The sequence below is a fragment of the Coregonus lavaretus genome (assembly GCF_964263955.1).
Source record: "Coregonus lavaretus genome assembly, chromosome: 33".
NCBI lineage: Eukaryota > Metazoa > Chordata > Actinopteri > Salmoniformes > Salmonidae > Coregonus > Coregonus lavaretus.
Window position 1 is genome coordinate 26555831 of NC_140020.1, and position 23260 is coordinate 26579090.

General features: G+C 43.6%; 1 protein-coding gene across 1 annotated transcript in view; it reads left to right on the top strand.

The window, feature by feature from the left end:
- Nucleotides 1-299: 299 nt before the first annotated feature.
- LOC311108292 (potassium channel subfamily K member 10-like) overlaps nt 300-23260 on the top strand; it is a gene marked incomplete at both ends in the record, with an annotated part of 28721 nt that continues 5760 nt past the window's right edge. Inside the window, 4 exons of the mRNA XM_084150920.1 lie at nt 300-354; nt 2689-3074; nt 15893-16010; nt 18994-19154. Of these exons, the coding sequence (XP_084007046.1) occupies nt 300-354; nt 2689-3074; nt 15893-16010; nt 18994-19154 (720 nt within the window). The remainder of the gene's footprint in view (nt 355-2688; nt 3075-15892; nt 16011-18993; nt 19155-23260) is intronic.

The window sequence follows — 23260 nt, forward strand, 5'->3', positions numbered from 1 at the left end:
TGCAACGAGCAATAGTGGGTGTGCGCTGTGCTGGTATTCCTACTAGAGGCAGCTGCGGGGAGAGGAGAGCTCATAATTACCTTTTTACCCGGGTGTGCACCTCGCTCTCACTGACAAGAGCAAAATAAGACACGGATGATGTGTTTTTACTCCCTACCGTTCTCCATTCTCTCTCGGTTAAAAACAAAGGATTCCATAGAAAGGGCGTTGAAAGATTTTACATAAAGACAAGGCTTTTTTCTTTCCAGTCAGTTTTTTTCGGCAAGGGTTTGGTCCATTGTGGAAAACCGAAAATCAAGATGAAATTTCCCACGGAGAACCCAAGAAAACCAGGGAATCCTAACCCTACGCCAGGTTTGTATTCGAACGTTTGGAACGTTTGTCGGTAATCAATGAAAGCAGATCGATTGAGTTAAATGCTTCCAATATTAACGTAACAGTCTATTATAGGTTATTTCGCTTAATTGTATATACTTGAAGTAACCTTTATATCATTGGACCATAGGTGAAGTTTGAAATGTATTGATAAACATACATTGATGTTATTGACATAGGCTAAGTCAATTTATAACTGCAGTGATTGAGTGCAACACACACATGAGCATGCATTGCATGACCACTATCCAACGAGGAATGGCGCATACCACAACTGTTTTCCCTATTATGAATAAAGCCTACCTATAATCCCACGTAGAGCCACATGTTGGCTATGGCTCTGATCCCACCCCTAAAGAATGTAATACATTTATTGTTGATGTAGATACTACATTTGGTGGGCACTGATGTGTCTAGGGAAACTGTGCCTGCAATCCACCAAAGCAGCATATATCTTTGTCCAGATAGATAAAGTAGGAGCCATGGAGAGGGATAAGGCTACCTGCCATCTTAATGAGCTTTATGCATTCAACTTGATTTAGAGAGTGCATGGCTGTTTTGGTGATTGACATTCCCATCAGATTAGGTCCAGGGATAGGCACGACTCCTTGCATCTAGCCTACCTCATGCTGATAGCATGTTTCCTATTGGCATTTTATGTATAAATATATGTTAACACAATTTAGCCACTAATAAAGGTCTGATTCCTCGTTTATGTTCTTTTTAAGGGGAATTGACAATGGCCGCACTCTAGTCCAAAACATGTCTGTTGAGGTGAAGGCTAAATGGCCAATGTGAACTGTCAGTCGGTAATAGAATGTCATAAAGGAGCACTTTGTATGTTACAGCTGCTGCAGCATAGTGATGCATTGAGAGCTGGGGTAAAAACACATTGCCTCATCGGATTTAGGTAGAGCTGTAGCTTTGCATGGGTAGTTCCCGCCAATCCTGCATGCATGGCAGGTCAATGCGGCTGCCCTATTCTCGCGCACGATCACATGTTTACCCAGCCGCCACCAGTGCAGCAGGTGACTATACGTTTTCATTGGTATGACCTTCTGGGAGGAATGTCAACCGTGTTTTATGGTCTACATGCAGCCAGCAAAGTGTTGCTCATCAAAATTCATTGCGCCTGCCAGACCAGTGTAGTGAATGTTTTTCCTCACAGTGTGGTTGAATGGTTACATAAATCACCAGCACTAATTAATTATATTTGTTTTCATAATCAAAACCTAGTATACTTTGTACAATGGTTAGGTACATGAGATGTGCCAGAACTGTGACGATTCTTAATATTACATCATGTAATATTGAAAGTAAGCACCTTGAAGGTATAAGCATGAAATAGAAGCAATGCAGCTGAAAAACATATTTGGATGCTTTGGCTATGAATTATGGATGTTTATAACTACAAAGGCATATCACAAGGGGACAAACAGAAAATCAACTCCTGGTTTTTCTTTCAAATATCATTCAGACAGTACAGCATTAGGAAATTGTTTATCAACCAAGGATTTATTCATATATAAAGGCTCACTTTTTAATCCATAAAAAAATTGCATTCTCAGCCTGTTCTTGGGGCTGCCAGCCATACCAGGCCAGAGTATGTGAATCCACTGGCTGATGGAGTGTGCTGATGGAACACTCCATGCCACTGCTCTGAGATGCCTGCTCATAAAAATGGCATCCAAGAGGTCATCTGACTCTGGGGAAGCAGATAAAGGGCCTCATTGCCAAAATCACGAAGTATCCCTTCAACCATAATGGGTTTTCAGAAAGCCCACAGAACACATTAGAGATTCTCTCTCTCTCTCTCTCTCTCTCTCTCTCTCTCTCTCTCTCTCTCTCTCTCTCTCTCTCTCTCTCTCTCTCTCTCTCTCTCTCTCTCTCTCTCTCTCTCTCTCTCTCTCTCTCTCTCTCTCTCTCTCTCTCTCTCTCTCTCTCTCTCTCTCTCTCTCTCTCTCTCTCTCTCTCTCTCTCTCTCTCTCTCTCTCTCTCTCTCTGTCTGCCACCCTGTGCTGCTCAAACCTTAAGCATCAAGACACACTCCATTACTATTTCATTGTCATACTCCTGGGGCTGATAGACGGAAATAAATTATAAGCCCAAACTGCCCAAAAACATCAAGCCCAGTTCCATGTGGTAGTCGTACCCAGACAATATATTCAACTTATTTACATGCTGCAGGGTGGTAGGGTTCTGTTTTATCCCACCCCTTTGCTTACATCTGGATTGTGCAGTATATGACTACACATTCACTTTTCCTATATTGCAGCACCTTACAATAACGTTTCATCATGTTTTTCTCTGCAGTGGCGGTCCAGACCAAACTGTTCCCCCCCAAGAAGGTCCAGTCAGGTATGATGAGTGCCAGCCTGGTCCAGGCCAGTGTGGCCACCATGCAGAACCCCATGGGCTGCACCGTGCCCCGGCTCTCTCCATCGCGACCCGCCAGCATGGTGGCCAGCATGGAGGCGGTGGGCGAGGATGGCTCACCCCTGTTCACGGTCATGAAGTGGAAGACCGTGGTAGCGGTGTTCGTGGTGGTGGTTGCCTATCTGGTGGGGGGAGGCCTGATGTTCCGGGCGCTGGAGCAGCCCTTCGAGAGCAACCAGAAGGTGACCATCACCGCGGAGAAGGCAGCGTTCCTGCAGAAGCACCCCTGTGTCTCACCGGCAGAGCTGGAGGTGCTTATCAAGGTAAGGAAAGACAGCAGCAGCCACTAGGTCAGTATGTAGTCAATACTGGAGCTCTCCTGTCTCCTCCAGCTCTGTCTGGGGTCCCTAGTGGGGACTCAGGTCTACTGAAACTTGAACTCCGTATCGATCCAATGCTATTTAAGCCCCACACACACATACACTATACAGTAAACACTGCCAGCCATCCTGAAATTGGATACGAACCACAATAAACAGGGTAGTATATAAACATAACTATAGAGTCTAGCTGTGTGTCAGATTGAATTGAAGGCGACCACTGACCACCACGTTGTGGGTGACTGTGTACGGCACTGTGATTGATAAACAGGATACATGTGTGTTATTTTGACCAGCATGCCCAGCAGCCTGAGTGCCAGCATGTGACGTCTTTCAGGCCTTGGCTGCCACTGCCAAACTCTCCTCACTGTGATGCCTAAGACACACGTTATTGCTAGCGCCTCACAGGGAATATGGTTGGCATAACAATGGCTCAGAGACGCGACTGAGGAGAGGTGGAGAATAGAGATCAGAATGGACAAATGCCAATTCCTATGGATGTGTAACAGAGGTGGTTTGGAGAACCACGCTTTATTGAAAATAACCCTGAATCTTAATCTTGAAGATTTGTGTTATCTCCCTAACTGAATGCCTAGGTTTTAGCTCAGGAGGCTAACACAGTATTGTGGCACACCGGAGGCTTAGTTTTGAACCCCGGTCTGTCACAAATGCATGGCAATATTTGTAAAAAAAAATTATTTTACCCCCTTTTTCGTGATATCCAATTGCGATCTTGTCTCATTCCCAAAGGGCTTGGGAGAGGCATGCATCCTCCGAAACATGACCCGCCAAACCGTGCTTCTTAACACACAAAGGAACCTAAAGACTCTCAGACCATGAGAAACAATATTCTCTGGTCTGATGAACCCAAGACTGAACTCTTTTGCCTGAATGCCAATCGTCACGTCTGGAGGAAACCTGGCACCATCCCTACGGTGAAGCATGGTGGTGGCAGCATCATGCTGTGGGGATGTTTTTAAGTGGCAGGGACTGGGAGACTAGTCAGGATCGAGGGAAAAATGAACGGAGCAAAATCCAGAGAGATCCTTGATGAAAACCTGTTCCAGAGCGCTCAGGAACTCAGACTGGGGTGAAGGTTTACCTTCCAACAGGACAACAACCCAAAGCACACAGCCAAGACAATGCAGGAGTGGCTTCTGGACAAGTCTCTGAATGTCCTTGAGTGGCCCAGCCAGAGCCCGGACTTGAACCCGATCGAACATCTCTGGAGAGACCTGAAAATAGCTGTGCAGCAACGCTCTCCATCCAACCTGACAGAGCTTGAGAGGATCTGCAGAGAAGAATGGGAGAAACTCCCCAAATACAGGTGTGCCAAGCTTGTAGCGTCATACCCAAGAAGACTTGAGGCTGTAATTGCTGCCAAACGTGCTTCAACAAAGTACTGTGTAAAGGGTCTGAATACTTATGTAAATGTGATATTTCCATTTAAATTTTTAATACATCTGCAAAAATTGTATCCCTTTTACATTAAGTAATTCTATAGATTTCCTTATTTAGATTCACCTTGATCAATTTGACTTGCAAGGGTATGCCTGTCACGGATTCAGCCGAGGCTGCTCCTCCTCCCTGCTCGGGCAGGCTTCGGCGTTCGTCGTCCCCGGAGTACTAGCTGCCACCGATCTATGTTTCGGTGTTTGACTTGTTGTGTCTGATTGTGTACACCTGTTCCCCATTATGTTGTATTGTATTCCCTATTTAACCCTCTGTCGTGCATTGTGTGTTGTGTGTTATTGTTTTGTGTCATCGACAGTGTACCGGTTGTTAGTTTTCTCCGTTGTTTGGAGACTGTTTATTTCACTGGCGACTTTTATTAAAGTACGATTTCCAGTAGCTCCGTGTCCTGCGTGTGACTTCGCCTACCGCATTTCACTGTCGCCGTTTCTGACAATGCCTGCCATTTCTTTGAGTCCTACTCCCTTTTAGTCGATATTGAAACAAACTTCTCGGACCCAGCTCAAGATAGCTTCCAGAAAACAATCGTTGCTACAATCTAAGGTTTCACCTCCTGAAAAAGAAAAACAGGAAATAAATTAATCTGGATAGGAGGAACATCATAAACTGTGCTTTATTTGATTTGTACTGTAGTACTCTCACTTCTGCAAGGGTCATCAGGGTTTTCAGGGCCAAATGCTTCCAGCTCCTCATAAAACAGCCAGAGTAACACTCAAGAGTTTGGATCAGCCAGATATTGACCACTCAGCCGTGAAACCCTGGATGATAATGGACAGGATAATGTAAGCAAATGCAGGCCACAGTCCCACCGGTGTAGGGAAACCCAACTACAGGGTATGGCACCAAGCCAAGTTTCTCCTGGTCGGCTCGCCAACAATACACAGTGAAACACATGGGTGCCAGTGTGAATTTTAATCATGAATGAATTGGAAACACTTTGCTCACAATAACTCAAGGATCTTGGGCTTGGGCAATGATTGGAGGTGAGAGGGTTTGTAATTGTTTTTGTTTGAACTGTTTGAACTGTTTTAACTGGGAAACAAGAGGTGGTCATTTATCTTAGATACAGTACAACTCTGAAGCAGTAGAGACATGGGCTAAAGCAGAGGGCAATCAAGTTTAGGAAAATTCCTCTCTAGAAAAAGGTGCTGGGGAATAGAGGGATGCCAATGCACTTGCTAAGGCTCACCGCCTTCGTAGGGCCATGTTGGGGGCCCGTAATGCTTGTAATGTAGAATGGATCTTTTCCTGCAGAGAACCCGAGACAAAATAGGCAATTCAGCACTAATTCGTTGACAAACAGTGCATTCGGAAAGTATTCAGACCCCTTGACTTTTTCCACATTAGTTACAGCTTTATTCTAAAATTGATTACATTGTTTTAAACAATATACCCCATAATGACAAAGCAAAAACAGGTTTACGAAATTTTTGCAAATGTATTAAAAATAAAAACGGAAATATCACATTTACATAAGTATTCAGACCCTTTACTCAGTACTTTGTTGAAGCACCTTTTGCAGCGATTACAGCCTCGAGTCTTCTTGGGTATGACGAAACAAGCTGTATCTGGGGAGTTTCTCCAATTCTTCTCTGCAGATCCTCTCAAGCTCTGTCAGGATGGATGGGGAGCATCGCTGCACAGCTATTTTCAGGTGTCTCCAGAGAATTTCAATTGTGTTCAAGTCCAGGCCACTCTCCCATAAAGGCCTGATTGGTGGAGTGCTGCAGAGATGGTTGTCGTTCTGGAAGGTTCTCCCATCTCCACAGAGGATCTCTGGAGCTCTGTCAGAGTGTTCATCGGGTTCTTGGTCACCTCCCTGACCAAGGCCCTTCTCCCCCGACTGCTCAGTTTGGCCTGGCGGCCAGCTCTAGGAAGAGTCTTGGTGGTTCCAAACTTCTTCCATTTAAGAATGATGGAGGTCACTGTGTTCTTGGGGATCTTCAACGCTGCAGACATTTTTTGGTACCCTTCCCCAGATTTGTCCCTCGATACAATCCTGTCTCGGAGCTCTACGGACAATTCCTTTGACCTCATGGCTTGGTTTTCGCTCTGACATGCACTGTGAACTGTGGGATCTAATATAGACAGGTGTGTGCCTTTCCAAATAATGTCCAATCAATTGAATTTACCACAGGTGGACTCCAATCAAGTTGTAAAAACATCTCAAGGATGATCAATGGAAACAGGATGCACCTGAGCTCAATTTCGAGTGTCATAGCAAAGGGTCTGAATACTTATGTAAGTAAGCTATTTCTGTTTTTTATTTTTTTATAAATTATCAAAAATATTTTCTGAATGCCCTGTATTTTAGTGCATTCAGAGCATCTGCAATCCAAAATGCGTTCCCCCCTAAAAATACAGCACTGACATTAGCTGACATAAGAATGTCAGACATAGATGTACTTTTCTTCCTGATTGGATCTTTGTGACTCGTATGCTGCAGCATTCAAGGTATTTTGTAATCTAACAGCTAACATGGGATTTCTCATTGAACCATCATCTTTTGAGTTCTTTACGTTTGATAAGAGTCTCCAGGCGTGTTCGGCGTTGGTTAAAGAAACAGTATCCCTTCTGATATATGCAGTAATAATTGTGCTGTGCTGCCAATAATTGCAGCACAGGAAGGCTAAATCGAGCTGTAAGTCTTAAAAGCATCTACTGGGGAATCAGTAATTCTTTAGGGACTATAGTTCTGAAGGACCTACGGTGGATGGAGGTGTGGCTGGGGGAATGTCGACTGCTCCTCCGGGACTCTACTCTGGTGTGATTACTGCTGCTTGGGATAAAACAGAGTACTCATTACAGTATCTTGTCCATTAGTCCTTTAAAGTCCAGTAATGTGCCACATCATGTTATAAGCGTAGCTTGATGTACTACAGTACCCACAACAATCAAGGTCTTTCCATCACACTGATTCTGGAGGATCAATATACCATTTTTTCATCTTTACTGAAGCCATTGGGTAACTTGGCCTTCTGAGTCATTGTTTGGGTACTGGATATTACCAGATCATATTGTTGTTAGCGACTGAATCAGTCTTGTCAAACATAAGGCAGGTTGCAGCCTGTAGTGTAGACTGTAGCAGGCTGGGGGACTGTCAGGGGGAGGGTTTGGTGTGTTATTGTGTGTCACTCCATCCCACTGAGGTCCTACCATGGTGCTTTTACTAATTACCCAACACTAGGGCCATGATTCAGAGGTGTGGAGTGTGTCTGTGCGAGTGAGCATTGACTCACCTACTCACTTCCGCTTCCCCCTCTACCCCCTCTCCTTCTCCAGCCTGTCTCGCTTGAGGATACATTTATTCTTGGGTTTTCATGCGACTGCTGACACATTCCCTCTGCTGACACAGTTATGAAAGTTGCAAAAGGCCTTTAACATGGGGGAGAGGAAACCCAGCAGGCAAAATATGTCCCATGACTTCTAGTTGTCTGATTGAGAAGATATAACCAAATTACAACTGCTCTTTGTTAAAGATATATTTTTCATGACAAGATCAATACTTTATGGGAAATATATCATATTTTGGTTGTTATCTGGTCAGATAACCAGATTACAACCAGATGAAGACTCCCCCCCCCCCCGGTTGTTAAGAATATATTAACAAAATGTCCTTATACAACCAATATACAACATGACCATAACCGTTATGGCATAACCGTTATGGCATAACGTCATAAAATACGTCATATTGATGTAATTGCAACCAGTTTTGCCCGCTGGGCAGGGCCCAGACTTCCTTTTGACTGTATTATAGCTCATGAACACTTTAAATATTCATTTTGGACCTGCATTCATATTAATGAAATCTCAACCTTCCTATGTCCTCGGCTTAGGGCTCGATTCAATCCGTGGAAGATCTGCATTGTATCGCGGTTTAGATGTAAAGGTTCTTTCCGATTGAGCCGACATATGCAGCGTTTACTGTGAATGCAGTCTCTGCGAACGCGGAAACATTGCCTTTAAATGTCAATTGCGCTATAACGCTGATCTTCTGCACTATGGATTGCATCATGTCCTTAGTTAGTTTGAAGTTTTGTTGACATTTGTCATAATAATAACGTGCAGAGATCCTGCCCAATTTCAGCTAAGATATACAGTATGTACATATTCTAATCATACAGTATATGTAAGAATAACAAAGCACCATGAGGCCTCCTATTTAATGTGAAAGGTGATTATTCTGTGGCAGAGAAAAGGGCAGATGATAAGAAGTGCTGGGACATGTGCCAACCTGCCAAGCTGCCAGGCTGCTGCTTTAGTGTCTTAGCCCAGAGGTACAGCCTATTGGACAGGCAAGGCATGCCATGGCAGTGCAGGGAAGAGCAGGGCTTCAGCCAGACTACTGGTTGGAGATGTATACTTATCTCCTCAGCATTCTCTGTCAGTTCTGTGGCGACGACAGTGATAGACTCCTCCTGTGAAATCTCTGGAATAGTTTTTCCTCAGCTGTTTATGGGGGTAGGGAGTGACTTTGAGTATCCATCCACTACAGAATAAAGTCCCCCTGTGCCAAGTCATGTCTAGTACTTGCACAAGTGTCAATAACATAATTTAACAGTATAACCATTTGCCAAGTTAGCTTGGCAGGCTTGCATACATTACTGCATGTGGTGTCAATGGGTCCTGACAATAAGTATGTGGCATGTATTGGTTTACTGAGAAGGCCCTCCACAAACAGAGAATGTTCAGCAGAGGAATGTACATGCAAGTACATTAGGAGAGAATGATTGTTATGAATAGGAGGTTACAGAAGCAATGCAGAGAAGCCATGTGGTTGAACATGGCTGAAAGATCAATCAGATTATCAGATCGTTCATACTTTAGGATATATTTTAAATTAATATTTCAGAGTCATCCTTGATGGTGTTGGCTGCTTCTGAGGAGATTATATTCATATTTTTTTGGGGAACTCATTCTGGGTGTTCTGAAGCAAAACCCATTCAGATAGAAATGCTGAACACCTTTTATTATTCTTGCATGCTGCTGCACTGCCCCAGTGCCAACTCTTCACCAGTCCTCTGATTCAGGATTTCCCCAACTCGGTCCTGGGGCCCCCCCTGGGTGCACGTTTTGGTTTTTGGCCTAGCATTACACAGCTGATTCAAATAACCAGCTCATCATCAAGCTTGGATTATTTGAATAAGCTGTGTAGTGCTAGGACTGAGTTTGGGAAACCCTGCTCTGATCCATGCAGGATTTTCATTTAAACGTAAATAATGAGCTGGGGAACAGGATGGGGCTCAGGGAAAGTAACACTGCCGCTATCTCGCTCTCCAACCAAGGTGCATGAATTGAGGAGCAAACTGAAGTGAAGAGGAAATTCAGCAAATCTTGGAGGACAGTGGAAGTTGATAAAATGCATGTTTGTTGATAAAGGCCCAGTGCAGTCAAAAACGTGATTTTCCTATGTTTTATATATATTTCCACACTATGAGGTACAGTGGCTTGCGAAAGTATTCACCCCCCTTGGCATTTTTCTTATTTTGTTGCCTTACAACCTGGAATTAAAATGTTTTTTTGGGGGGTTTGTATCATTTGATTTACACAACATGCCTACCACTTTGAGTCTGCCTACCACACCAAAGTCAATACTTTGTAGAGCCACCTTTTGTAGCAATTACAGCTGCAAGTCTCTTGGGGTATGTCTCTATAAGCTTGGCACATCTAGCCACTGGGATATTTGCCCATTCTTCAAGGCAAAACTGCTCCAGCTCCTTGAAGTTGGATGGGTTCCGCTGGTGTACAGCAATCTTTAAGTCATACCACAGATTCTCAATTGGATTGAGGTCTGGGCTTTGACTAGGCCATTCCAAGACATTTAAATATTTCCCCTTAAACCACTCAAGTGTTGCTTTAGCAGTATGCTTAGGGTCATTGTCCAGCTGGAAGGTGAACCTCCGTCCCAGTCTCAAATCTCTGGAAGACTGAAACAGGTTTCCCTCAAGAATTTCCCTGTATTTAGCACCATCCATCATTCCTTCAATTCTGACCAGTTTCCCAGTCCCTACCGATGAAAAACATCCCCACAGCATGATGCTGCCACCACCATGTTTCACTGTGGGGATGGTGTTCTCGGGGTGATGAGAGGTGTTGGGTTTGCGCCAGACATAGCATTTTCCTTGATGGCCAAAAAGCTACATTTTAGTCTCATCTGACCAGAGTACCTTCTTCCATATGTTTGGGGAGTCTCCCACTTGCTTATTATTTTCTTTAAGCAATGGCTTTTTTCTGGCCACTCTTCCGTAAAGCCCAGCTCTGTGGAGTGTACGGCTTAAAGGGTTCCTACGGACAGATACTCCAATCTCCGCTGTGGAGCTTTGCAGCTCCTTCAGGGTTATCTTTGGTCTCTTTGTTGCCTCTCTGATTAATGCCCTCCTTGCCTGGTCCATGAGTTTTGGTGGGCTGCCCTTTCTTGGCAGGTTTGTTGTGGTGCCATATTCTTTCAATTTTTTTATAATGGATTTAATGGTGCTCCGTGGGATGTTCAAAGTTTCTGATATTTTTGTATAACCCAACCCTGATCTGTACTTCTCCACAACTTTGTCCCTGACCTGTTAGGAGAGCACCTTGGTCTTCATGGTGCCGCTTTCTTGGTGGTGTTTCAGACTCTGGGGCCTTTCAGAACAGGTGTGTGTACAGTGGGGAAAAAAAGTATTTAGTCAGCCACCAATTGTGCAAGTTCTCCCACTTAAAAAGATGAGAGAGGCCTGTAATTTTCATCATAGGTACACGTCAACTATGACAGACAAAATTAGAAAAAAAAATCCAGAAAATCACATTGTAGGATTTTTTATGAATTTATTGGCATATGATGGTGGAAAATAAGTATTTGGTCAATAACAAAAGTTTCTCAATACTTTGTTATATACCCTTTGTTGGCAATGACACAGGTCAAACGTTTTCTGTAAGTCTTCACAAGGTTTTCACACACTGTTGCTGGTATTTTGGCCCATTCCTCCATGCAGATCTCCTCTAGAGCAGTGATGTTTTGGGGCTGTCGCTGGGCAACACAGACTTCAACTCCCTCCAAAGATTTTTTATGGGGTTGAGATCTGGAGACTGGCTAGGCCACTCCAGGACCTTGAAATGCTTCTTACGAAGCCACTCCTTCGTTGCCCGGGCGGTGTGTTTGGGATCATTGTCATGCTGAAAGACCCAGCCACGTTTCATCTTCAATGCCCTTGCTGATGGAAGGAGGGTTTCACTCAAAATCTCACGATACATGGCCCCATTCATTCTTTCCTTTACACGGATCAGTCGTCCTGGTCCCTTTGCAGAAAAACAGCCCCAAAGCATGATGTTTCGAACCCCATGCTTCACAGTAGGTATGGTGTTCTTTGGATGCAACTCAGCATTCTTTGTCCTCCAAACATGACGAGTTGAGTTTTTACCAAAAAGTTATATTTTGGTTTCATCTGACCATATGACATTCTCCCAATCCTCTTCTGGATCATCCAAATGCACTTCAGACGGGCCTGGACATTTACTGGCTTAAGCATTGGGACACGTCTCGCACTGCAGGATTTGAGTCCCTGGCGGCGTAGTGTGTTACTGATGGTAGGCTTTGTTACTTTGGTCCCAGCTCTCTGCAGGTCATTCACTAGGTCCCCCCGTGTGGTTCTGGGATTTTTGCTCACTGTTCTTGTGATCATTTTGACCCCACGGGGTGAGATCTTGCATGGAGCCCCAGATCGAGGGAGATTATCAGTGGTCTTGTATGTCTTCCATTTCCTAATAATTGCTCCCACAGTTGATTTCTTCAAACCAAGCTGCTTACCTATTGCATATTCAGTCTTCCCAGCCTGGTGCAGGTCTACAATTTTGTTTTTGGTGTCCTTTGACAGCTCTTTGGTCTTGGCCATTGTGAAGTTTGGAGTGTGACTGTTTGAGTTTGTGGACAGGTGTCTTTTATACTGATAACAAGTTCAAACAGGTGCCATTAATACAGGTAACGAGTGGAGGACAGAGGAGCCTCTTAAAGAAGAAGTTACAGGTCTGTGAGAGCCAGAAATCTTGCTTGTTTGTAGGTGACCAAATACTTATTTTCCACCATAATTTGCAAATAAATTCATAAAAAATCCTACAATGGGATTTTCCGGATTTTTTTTTCTCAATTTGTCTGTCATAGTTGACGTGTACCTATGATGAAAATTACAGGCCTCTCTCATCTTTTTAAGTGGGAGAACTTGCACAATTGGTGGCTGACTAAATACTTTTTTCCCCCACTGTATATATACTGAGATCATGTGACACTTAGATTGCACACAGGTGGACTTTATTTAACTAATTATGTGACTTCTGAAGGTAATTGGTTGCACCAGATGTTATTTACGGCTTTCATAGCAAAGGGGGTGAATACATATGCACGCACCACTTTTCCGTTATTTATTTTTTAGAATTTTTAAAAACAAGTTATGTTTTTAATTTCACTTCACCAATTTGGACTATTTTGTGTATGTCCATTACATGAAATCCAAATAAAAATCCATTTAAATTACAGGTTGTAATGCAACAAAAATTTGAAAAACGCCAAGGGGGATGAATACTTTTGCAAGGCACTGTATATCATTAATTTATAAGTCAAAAGATTAATGTAGCAACTAAGGATTCTAGCTTTAAACATATTTTTACCAAATAAGTTGACTGAGAACACATTCTCATTTACGGCAACAACCTGTTGTAGGGGAGAGGAGAGGGACTGAATGAATACCAAAGTCTTACCAAATAAAAATAAAAGCTATTTTAAAGTTTAGCGTGTCCAAAGAGTCAGAGTTGTTGCATTATATAAGGACGATACAAACACAATGTGGGGCAGATGTAAAGTAGATGAATGCAGTAATGGTTCTTCAAACTTACCTATGATTAGACTCTCAGTTTGAAAAGTGGAGCTGATTGCATGTGTAACCAACCAGAGTTCAAACCCGGGTCTCCTGCGCATCCCAATAATGTGTTAGCCCGCTGTGCTAAAGCCAAGGCATTTGCTCAGAGAGTTAGCGCAAGTCTTAAGGTTTCGGGCAAGGTTAGTCATCACTCAAGCATGGTTTGCCGAGCCACCTCCGTTACACATGCACCCATCAACTATCAGCATGGTCTGTGATGATCAGATACAATCAGGTCCATCTGAAGCTCTCTCTCTGTACTCTACAACTGGACTGTCATGGCCTCTCCTCCTCTGCCCTTGTTTACTTGCCCTTCAACCGCCTCCACACACCTATCCCACCATCCCTCACACCCTGAGCTACTTCCTGTTGCTCGCCACTCCGAAGCTCCATCTGGCGTGTCGGCTTCCTGCCGGGTAGACTGGCAGACAGGCGCAGAGTGTGAGGGCTGCTCAGGGCATCGTGGGCACCATGTGCCCCGCCCGCCCCATGGTACCTCTCTCACAGTGTGGCACTGTCATGATGATTCACCGTGCAGAGGCGTCATCAGCGGTAAGCTACACAGCAGTCATATGTTACGCAACTGGCTGCTTTATGAAATCACATTGGAAAGTTTGATGGATCCTTATGCGGAAGCCCCCCTGAGAATTCAGCTATTCAAAATGTAACTATAGGATAACTAATAGACAGACTCTCAAGAGACTCTATGCCACCAAACAATGCTGCAATTTTGTACACAACGCTAGCATCTTTATCCGTTTGATGTAGTCTATTTCTTATGATCTGTTGAATGTCTTTGTACAGTGGGGGAAAAAAGTATTTAGTCAGCCACCAATTGTGCAAGTTCTCCCGCTTAAAAAGATGAAAGAGGCCTGTAATTTTCATCATAGGTACACGTCAACTATGACAGACTAAATGAGAAAAAAAAATCCAGAAAATCACATTGTAGGATTTTTAATGAATTTTTTGGCAAATTATGGTGGAAAATAAGTATTTGGTCAATAACAAAAGTTTCTCAATACTTTGTTATATACCCTTTGTTGGCAATGACACAGGTCAAACGTTTTCTGTAAGTCTTCACAAGGTTTTCACACACGGTTGCTCGTATTTTGGCCCATTCCTCCATGCAGATCTCCTCTAGAGCAGTGATGTTTTGGGGCTGTCGCTGGGCAACACGGACTTTCAACTCCCTCCAAAGATTTTCTATGGGGTTGAGATCTGGAGACTGGCTAGGCCACTCCAGGACCTTGAAATGCTTCTTACGAAGCCACTCCTTCGTTGCCCGGGCGGTGTGTTTGGGATCATTGTCATGCTGAAAGACCCAGCCACGTTTCATCTTCAATGCCCTTGCTGATGGAAGGAGGTTTTCACTCAAAATCTCACGATACATGGCCCCATTCATTCTTTCCTTTACACGGATCAGTTGTCCTGGTCCCTTTGCAGAAAAACAGCCCCAAAGCATGATGTTTCCACCCCTATGCTTCACAGTAGGTATGGTGTTCTTTGGATGCAACTCAGCATTCTTTGTCCTCCAAACACGACGAGTTGAGTTTTTACCAAAAAGTTATATTTTGGTTTCATCTGACCATATGACATTATCCCAATCCTCTTCTGGATCATCCAAATGCACTCTAGCAAACTTCAGACGGGCCTGGACATGTACTGGCTTAAGCAGGGGGACACGTCTTGCACTGCATGATTTGAGTCCCTGGCGGCGTAGTGTGTTACTGATGGTAGGCTTGTTACTTTGGTCCCAGCTCTCTGCAGGTCATTCACTAGGTCCCCCCGTGTGGTTCTGGGATTCTTGTGATAATTTTGACCCCACGGGGTGAGATCTTGCGTGGAGCCCCAGATCGAGGGAGATTGTCAGTGGTCTTGTATGTCTTCCATTTCCTAATAATTGCTCCCACAGTTGATTTCTTCAAACCAAGCTGCTTACCTATTGCAGATTCAGTCTTCCCAGCCTGGTGCAGATCTACAATTTTGTTTCTGGTGTCCTTTGACAGCTCTTTGGTCTTGGCCATAGTGGAGTTTGGAGTGTGACTGTTTGAGGTTGTGGACAGGTGTCTTTTATACTGATAACAAGTTCAAACAGGTGCCATTAATACAGGTAACGAGTGGAGGACAGAGGAGCCTCTTAAAGAAGAAGTTACAGGTCTGTGAGAACCAGAAATCTTGCTTGTTTGTAGGTGACCAAATACTTATTTTCCACCATAATTTGCAAATAAATTCATTACAAATCCTACAATGTGATTTTCTGGAGTTTTTTTTGTCAATTTGTCTGTCATAGTTGACGTGTACCTATGATGAAAATTACAGGCCTCTCTCATCTTTTTAAGTGGGAGAACTTGCACAATTGGTGGCTGACTAAATACTTTTTTTCCCCACTGTATGTGTGCCCAGCACTCTGTAGATGCAGTGAATGCTGGGGTCAGCCCGATAGGAGACACATCCTATAACTCCAGTCACTGGGACCTGGGCAGTGCCTTTTTCTTCGCTGGAACCGTCATCACAACCATAGGTAATGGTTTTAGTATTGGATTAGGATTACATACACCTGCTACTACATTGGTCACCATTATCGAAACTCCATTAAGGCCTATGTGATCTATCATAACTGTTACTTGTTATTCTTTACCATCCATTCAACCCTTTATTTATAATGGTCCTTTCAGGAATAGGCAATAGATTGTTCTCGCTGAAACAATGATAATAGTAGTGGCAATTCACCTTATTTAAACTGCGGCCATTGTTCATTGACCAACGTGAATTTCTTAATGTTAAAGGTTTTTTTTGCAGGGTAGGAAGTGAAGTGCTCCGTTGAAACCAATTTAAAAAAGCTTTCTTAAGTGTGACCTGTAGATTAAAACCACTGCACACCTACACGGTAAAATGATATTTGATTTGGGATACTCAGAAAAAAATTGCTAGAGTATTGTCATTGTCATCGGCCATGATTTGAAAAGACGGGACCATTTATTAGCTACCCACGTTAGCTGGTAGAACGTTCAGCTGTGAATAGGGTCTATACCTGCAAACTGTTTTTTTTATATGAGATAGATCTGGAATTGGTATGTGAGTATGAGTCATCTGTCAGATAAAATGTAGTGAGCTGCTCCACTCCTAGGAATAAGGGGGTGCTGAGAATGTGTTGTTGATGCACTACAGATGGCTATATCGGTCCGCTAATACAGGATTAGTAAAGGCCCAGTGCACTACTTTATTTTTTTATTATTTTTTAATACTGTATATACAGTGGGGAGAACAAGTATTTGATACACTGCCGATTTTGCAGGTTTTCCTACTTACAAAGCATGTAGAGGCCTGTAATTTTTATCATAGGTACAATTCAACTGTGAGAGATTGAATCTAAAACAAAAATCCAGAAAATCACATTGTATGATTTTTAAGTAATTCATTTGCATTTTATTGCATGACATAAGTATTTGATCACCTACCAACCAGTAAGAATTCCGGCTCTCACAGACCTGTTAGTTTTTCTTTAAGAAGCCCTCATGTTCTCCACTCATTACCTGTATTAACTGCACCTGTTTGAACTCGTTACCTGTATAAAAGACACCTGTCCACACACTCAATCAAACAGACTCCAACCTCTCCACAATGGCCAAGACCAGAGAGCTGTGTAAGGACATCAGGGATACAATTGTAGACCTGCACAAGGCTGGGATGGGCTACAGGACAATAGGCAAGCAGCTTGATGAGAAGGCAACAACTGTTGGCGCAATTATTAGAAAATTGAAGAAGTTCAAGATGACGGTCAATCACCCTCGGTCTGGGGCTCTATGCAAGATCTCACCTCATGGGGCATCAATGATCATGAGGAAGGTGAGGGATCAGCCCAGAACTACACGGCAGGACCTGGTCAATGACCTGAAGAGAGCTGGGACCCCAGTCTCAAAGAAAACCATTAGTAACACACTACGCCGTCATGGATTAAAATCCTGCAGCCCACGCAAGGTCCCCCTGCTCAAGCCAGCGCATGTCCAGGCCCGTCTGAAGTTTGCCAATGACCATCTTGATGATCCAGAGGAGGAATGGGAGAAGGTCATGTGGTCTGATGAGACAAAAATAGAGCTTTTTGGTCTAAACTCCACTCGCCGTGTTTGGAGAAAGAAGAAGGATGAGTACAACCCCAAGAACACCATCCCAACCGTGAAGCATGGAGGTGGAAACATCATTCTTTGGGGATGCTTTTCTGCAAAGGGGACAGGACGACTGCACCGTATTGAGGTGAGGATGGATGGGGCCATGTATCGCGAGATCTTGGCCAACAACCTCCTTCCCTCAGTAAGAGCATTGAAGATGGGTCGTGGCTGGGTCTTCCAGCATGACAACGACCCGAAACACACAGCCAGGGCAACTAAGGAGTGGCTCCGTAAGAAGCATCTCAAGGTCCTGGAGTGGCCTAGCCAGTCTCCAGACCTGAACCCAATAGAACATCTTTGGAGGGAGCTGAAAGTTCGTATTGCCCAGCGACAGCCCCGAAACCTGAAGGATCTGGAGAAGGTCTGTATGGAGGAGTGGGCCAAAATCCCTGCTGCAGTGTGTGCAAACCTGGCCAAGACCTACAGGAAACGTATGATCTCTGTAATTGCAAACAAAGGTTTCTGTACCAAATATTAAGTTCTGCTTTTCTAATGTATCAAATACTTATGTCATGCAATAAAATGCACATTAATTACTTAAAAATCATACAATGTGATTTTCTGGATTTTTTTAGATTCCGTCTCTCACAGTTGAAGTGTACCTATGATAAAAATGACAGACCTCTACATGCTTTGTAAGTAGGAAAACCTGCAAAATCGGCAGTGTATCAAATACTTGTTCTCCCCACTGTATATGTTTTCTTCAGATTTTTCAGGAGGTGCTGCAGCACCCTCAGCACCCCTACTTTCCACAGCTATGGTCGTTACCAGGCAGTGTAGGTGTAGTTCAAGTCAAGTGCAAGGGCTGATGAAACATTCTGACATTTCACCTGAGGTAATGTTGTTTACATAGACTAGAGACAATCAAGACGTTAGGAGCCAGTTTCCCAGACCCAAACTAAAAAGCATGTTAATGGACAATATCTATTGAAAGTGCTTTTTAGTCCAGCAATTTGTTTTATTAATCTGTGTCTGAGAAACTGGCCTTATAGGTTCTGTGTTGCTCTGGCTCTGTGTTATCTGTGTGGAAATCACAGCATCAATCATAGCATTGTCTTCAAAAGAACCTTCCAAACCATTAGCACCCCTGACTACTGGATGTCTTCAGATTGATGGATGGCGGACAGAAGCTTTTTCCACTGCAAGCAGTGGAAAAAAGGGACAGAAGCTTAGCTAGCAGACCGTATGTTAGCCTTTTGTAGATAGCAGGATGTGTGTAAGTCTATGGAGGAGAGGAGATGGAATTGCTATCCCACTGTGGTTGTGTCTGTCATTGATAGGAAAGAGGTCTCATCACATCCAGAAAACATGCCCTTCTCTTTCTCTGTCCTTCCACAGGGTATGGTAACATTGCTCCCAGCACTGAGGGAGGGAAGATTTTCTGTATCCTATATGCAATATTTGGCATCCCTCTGTTTGGGTTCCTACTAGCCGGTGTGGGGGACCAGCTAGGGACCATATTCGTGAAAAGCATCGCCAAGGTGGAGAAAATGTTCAGGGTAAGTTCACAGCATACGGTAATCCACAACAATATGACAAATATAAACAATAAGTACAGTGAGGGAAAAAAGTATTTGATCCCCTGCTGATTTTGTACGTTTGCCCACTGACAAAGAAATTATCAGTCTATAATTTTAATGGTACGTTTATTTGAACAGTGAGAGACAGAATAACAACAAAAAAATCCAGAAAAATGCATATAAAAAATGATATAAATTGATTTGCATTTTAATGAGGGAAATAAGTATTTGACCCCCTCTCAATCAGAAAGATTTCTGGCTCCCAGGTGTATTTTATACAGATAACGAGCTGAGATTAGGAGCACACTCTTAAAGGGAGTGCTCCTAATCTCAGCTTGTTACCTGTATAAAAGACACCTGTACCACAGAAGCAATCCATCAATCAGATTCCAAACTCTCCACCATGGCCAAGACCAAAGAGCTCTCCAAGGATGTCAGGGACAAGATTGTAGACCTACACAAGGCTGGAATGGGCTACAAGACCATCGCCAAGCAGCTTGGTGAGAAGGTGACAACAGTTGGTGCGATTATTCGCAAATGGAAGAAACACAAAAGAACTGTCAATCTCCCTCGACCTCGTGGAGTTGCAATGATCATGAGAACAGTGAGGAATCAGCCCAGAACTACACGGGAGGATCTTGTCAATGATCTCAAGGCAGCTGGGACCATAGTCACCAAGGAAACAATTGGTAACACACTACGCTGTGAAGGACTGAAATCCTGCAGCGCCCGCAAGGTCCCCCTGCTCAAGAAAGCACATATACATGCCCGTCTGAAGTTTGCCAATGAACATCTGAATGATTCAGAGGAGAACTGGGTGAAAGTGATGTGGTCAGATGAGACCAAAATGGAGCTCTTTGGCATCAACTCAACTCGCTGTGTTTGGAGGAGGAAGAATGCTGCCTATGACCCCAAGAACACCATCCCCACCGTCAAACATGGAGGTGGAAACATTATGCTTTGGGGGTGTTTTTCTGCTAAGGGGACAGGACAACTTCACCGCATCAAAGGGACGATGGACGGGGCCATGTACCGTCAAATCTTGGGTGAGAACCTCCTTCCCTCAGCCAGGGCATTGAAAATGGGTCGTGGATGGGTATTCCAGCATGACAATGACCCAAAACACACGGCCAAGGCAACAAAGGAGTGGCTCAAGAAGATGCACATTAAGGTCCTGGAGTGGCCTAGCCAGTCTCCAGACCTTAATCCCATAGAACATCTGCGGAGGGAGCTGAAGGTTCGAGTTGCCAAACGTCAGCCTCGAAACCTTAATGACTTGGAGAAGATCTGCAAAGAGGAGTGGGACAAAATCCCTCCTGAGATGTGTGCAAACCTGGTGGCCAACTACAAAAAACGTCTGATCTCTGTGATTGCCAACAAGGGTTTTGCCACCAAGTACTAAGTCATGTTTTGCAGAGGGGTCAAATACTTATTTCCCTCATTAAAATGCAAATCAATTTATAAAAATGTTGACATGCATTTTTCTGGATTTTGTTGTTGTTATTCTGTCTCTCACTGTTCAAATAAACGTACCATTAAAATTATAGACTGATCATTTCTTTCAGTGGGCAAACGTACAAAATCAGCAGGGGATCAAATACCTTTTTCCCTCACTGTATGTTTTAATGTTCTATGACAATAGTTATGAATGATTGTTTCTATCATCAAAAGTACTTTTAAATGTGAGGTATTGATAGGCTAGTGAGTAGACCTGGGTTTTCTCCCAGTTGAAAGCAGTGGTGTAGCCAGAAATGATTTTTTGGGTGGGCCTGCAGCAGCTAACTTCCTGCAATTTTACATATTTAACCATGGGGCAAAGAGAAAAACATGTAGTTTTAAAGCTAATCTTATGCTGTTCTACACATTTTCCCATCAGGCTGAGAGAAAATGTTGCTGTTTTCAAGCAAATGTCCTCCAATCCTACACATTTTGCTATGGGGCAGAGAGAAAATGTAGCGTTTTTAAAGCTCATTAAAGCTGACATATACAGCTCTGGAAAAAATTAAGAGACCACTGCAAAATTATCAATTTCTCTGGTTTTACTATTTATAGGTATGTATTTGGGTAAAAATAACATTTTTGTTTTATTCTATAAACTACTGACAACATTTCTCCCAAATTCCAAATAAAAAGATTGTCATATAGAGCATTTATTTGCAGAAAATGACAACTGGTCAAAATAACAAAAAATATGCAATGTTGTCAGACCTCGAATAATGCAAAGAAAATAAGTTCATGTTCAAACAACACAATACTAATGTTTTAACTTAGGAAGAGTTCATAAATCAATATGTGGTGGAATAACCCTGAATTTCAATCACAGCCTTCATGCGTCTTGGCATGCTCTCCACCAGTCTTTCACATTGATGTTGGGTGATTTTATGCCACTCCTGGCGTAAAAATTCAAGCAGCTCGGCTTTGTTTGATGGCTTGTGACCATCCATCTTCCTCTTGATCACATTCCAGAAGTTTTCAATGGGGTTCAGGTCTGGAGATTGGGCTGGCCATGACAGGGTCTTGATCTGGTGGTCCTCCATCCACACCTTGGTTGTCCTGGCTGTGTGGCATGTTGCATTGTCCTGCTGGAAAAACCAATCCTCAGAGTTGGGGAACAATGTCAGAGCAAAAGGAAGCAAGTTTTCTTCCAGGACAACCTTGTACATGGCTTGATTCATGCTTCCTTCACAAAGACAAATCTGCCCGATTGCAGCCTTGCTGAAGCAACCCCAGATCATCACCGATCCTCCACCAAATTTCACAGTGGGTGCGAGACACTGTGGCTTGTAGGCCTCTCCAGGTCTCCGTCTAACCATTAGACGACCAGGTGTTGGGCAAAGCTGATAATTGGACTCATCAGAGAAGATGACCTTACTCCAGTCCTCTACGGTCCAATCCTGATGGTCTTTTGCAAACCTCAGCCTGGCTCTTCTTTGCTTCTCATTGATGAAGGGCTTTTTTCTAGCTTTGCACAATGTCAGCCCTGCCCCTAGGAGCCTGTTTCGAACCGTCCTTGCTGTGCACTTCACCCCAGCTGCCGTTTGCCATTCTTTTTGTAGGTCACTTGATGTCATCCTACGGTTGTTGAGTGACATTCAAATGAGTTGGCGGTCATCCCGGTCAGTAGAGAGTAGTTTTCGCCCTCTGCCGGTCTGTAGCTTTGTTGTCCCCAATGTCTGCTGCTTGACCTTGTTCTTATGAACCGCCGTCATTGACATTTTAAGGATGGAAGCAACCTGACGCTCACTGTATCCCTCTGCCAGTAAAGCCAGAATTGAACCCTTCTTTTCCTCACTCAAAACTTTCCTTTTCAACTCTTTTGGCATGGTCAATAGTTATTTTTTGATTAATATTACTTTAGAGGTACTATTAACACTGTTTTTGCCATCCAGCTGGTCCTATTGCAAGAGGATAGTGATGACCACAGCAGTGGTTTTTATACTTTTCCTTGTTAAATAAGATTTGGTTCAGATGATCACCTAATCAGTACCTAATTCAGTAGAATGAGGTGTGCCTGTGTTGGAATTCAACAGACACTGGAATGGAATGGCTGTTATACAGTGAGGGAAAAAAGTATTTGATCCCATTTACATTTACATTTACGTCATTTAGCAGACGCTCTTATCCAGAGCGACTTACAAATAGGTGCATTCACCTTATAGCCAGTGGGATCACCACTTCACGATGTTTATTTTATTTTATTTTATTTAATTTTTTTACATTTTTTTTGGGGTGTTGGGGTTTGGGTTGGGGTAAGGGGGGGGTAGAAGGATTACTTTATCCTATCCCAGGTATTCCTTAAAGAGGTGGGGTTTCAAATGTCTCCGGAAGGTGGTGAGTGACTCCGCTGTCCTGGCGTCGTGAGGGAGCTTGTTCCACCATTGGGGTGCCAGAGCAGCGAACAGTTTTGACTGGGCTGAGCGAGAACTGTGCTTCAGCAGAGGTAGGGTAGCCAGCAGTCCAGAGGTGGATGAACGCAATGCCCTCGTTTGGGTGTAGGGACTGATCAGAGCCTGAAGGTACGGAGGTGCCGTTCCCCTCACAGCTCCGTAGGCAAGCACCATGGTCTTGTAGCAGATGCGAGCTTC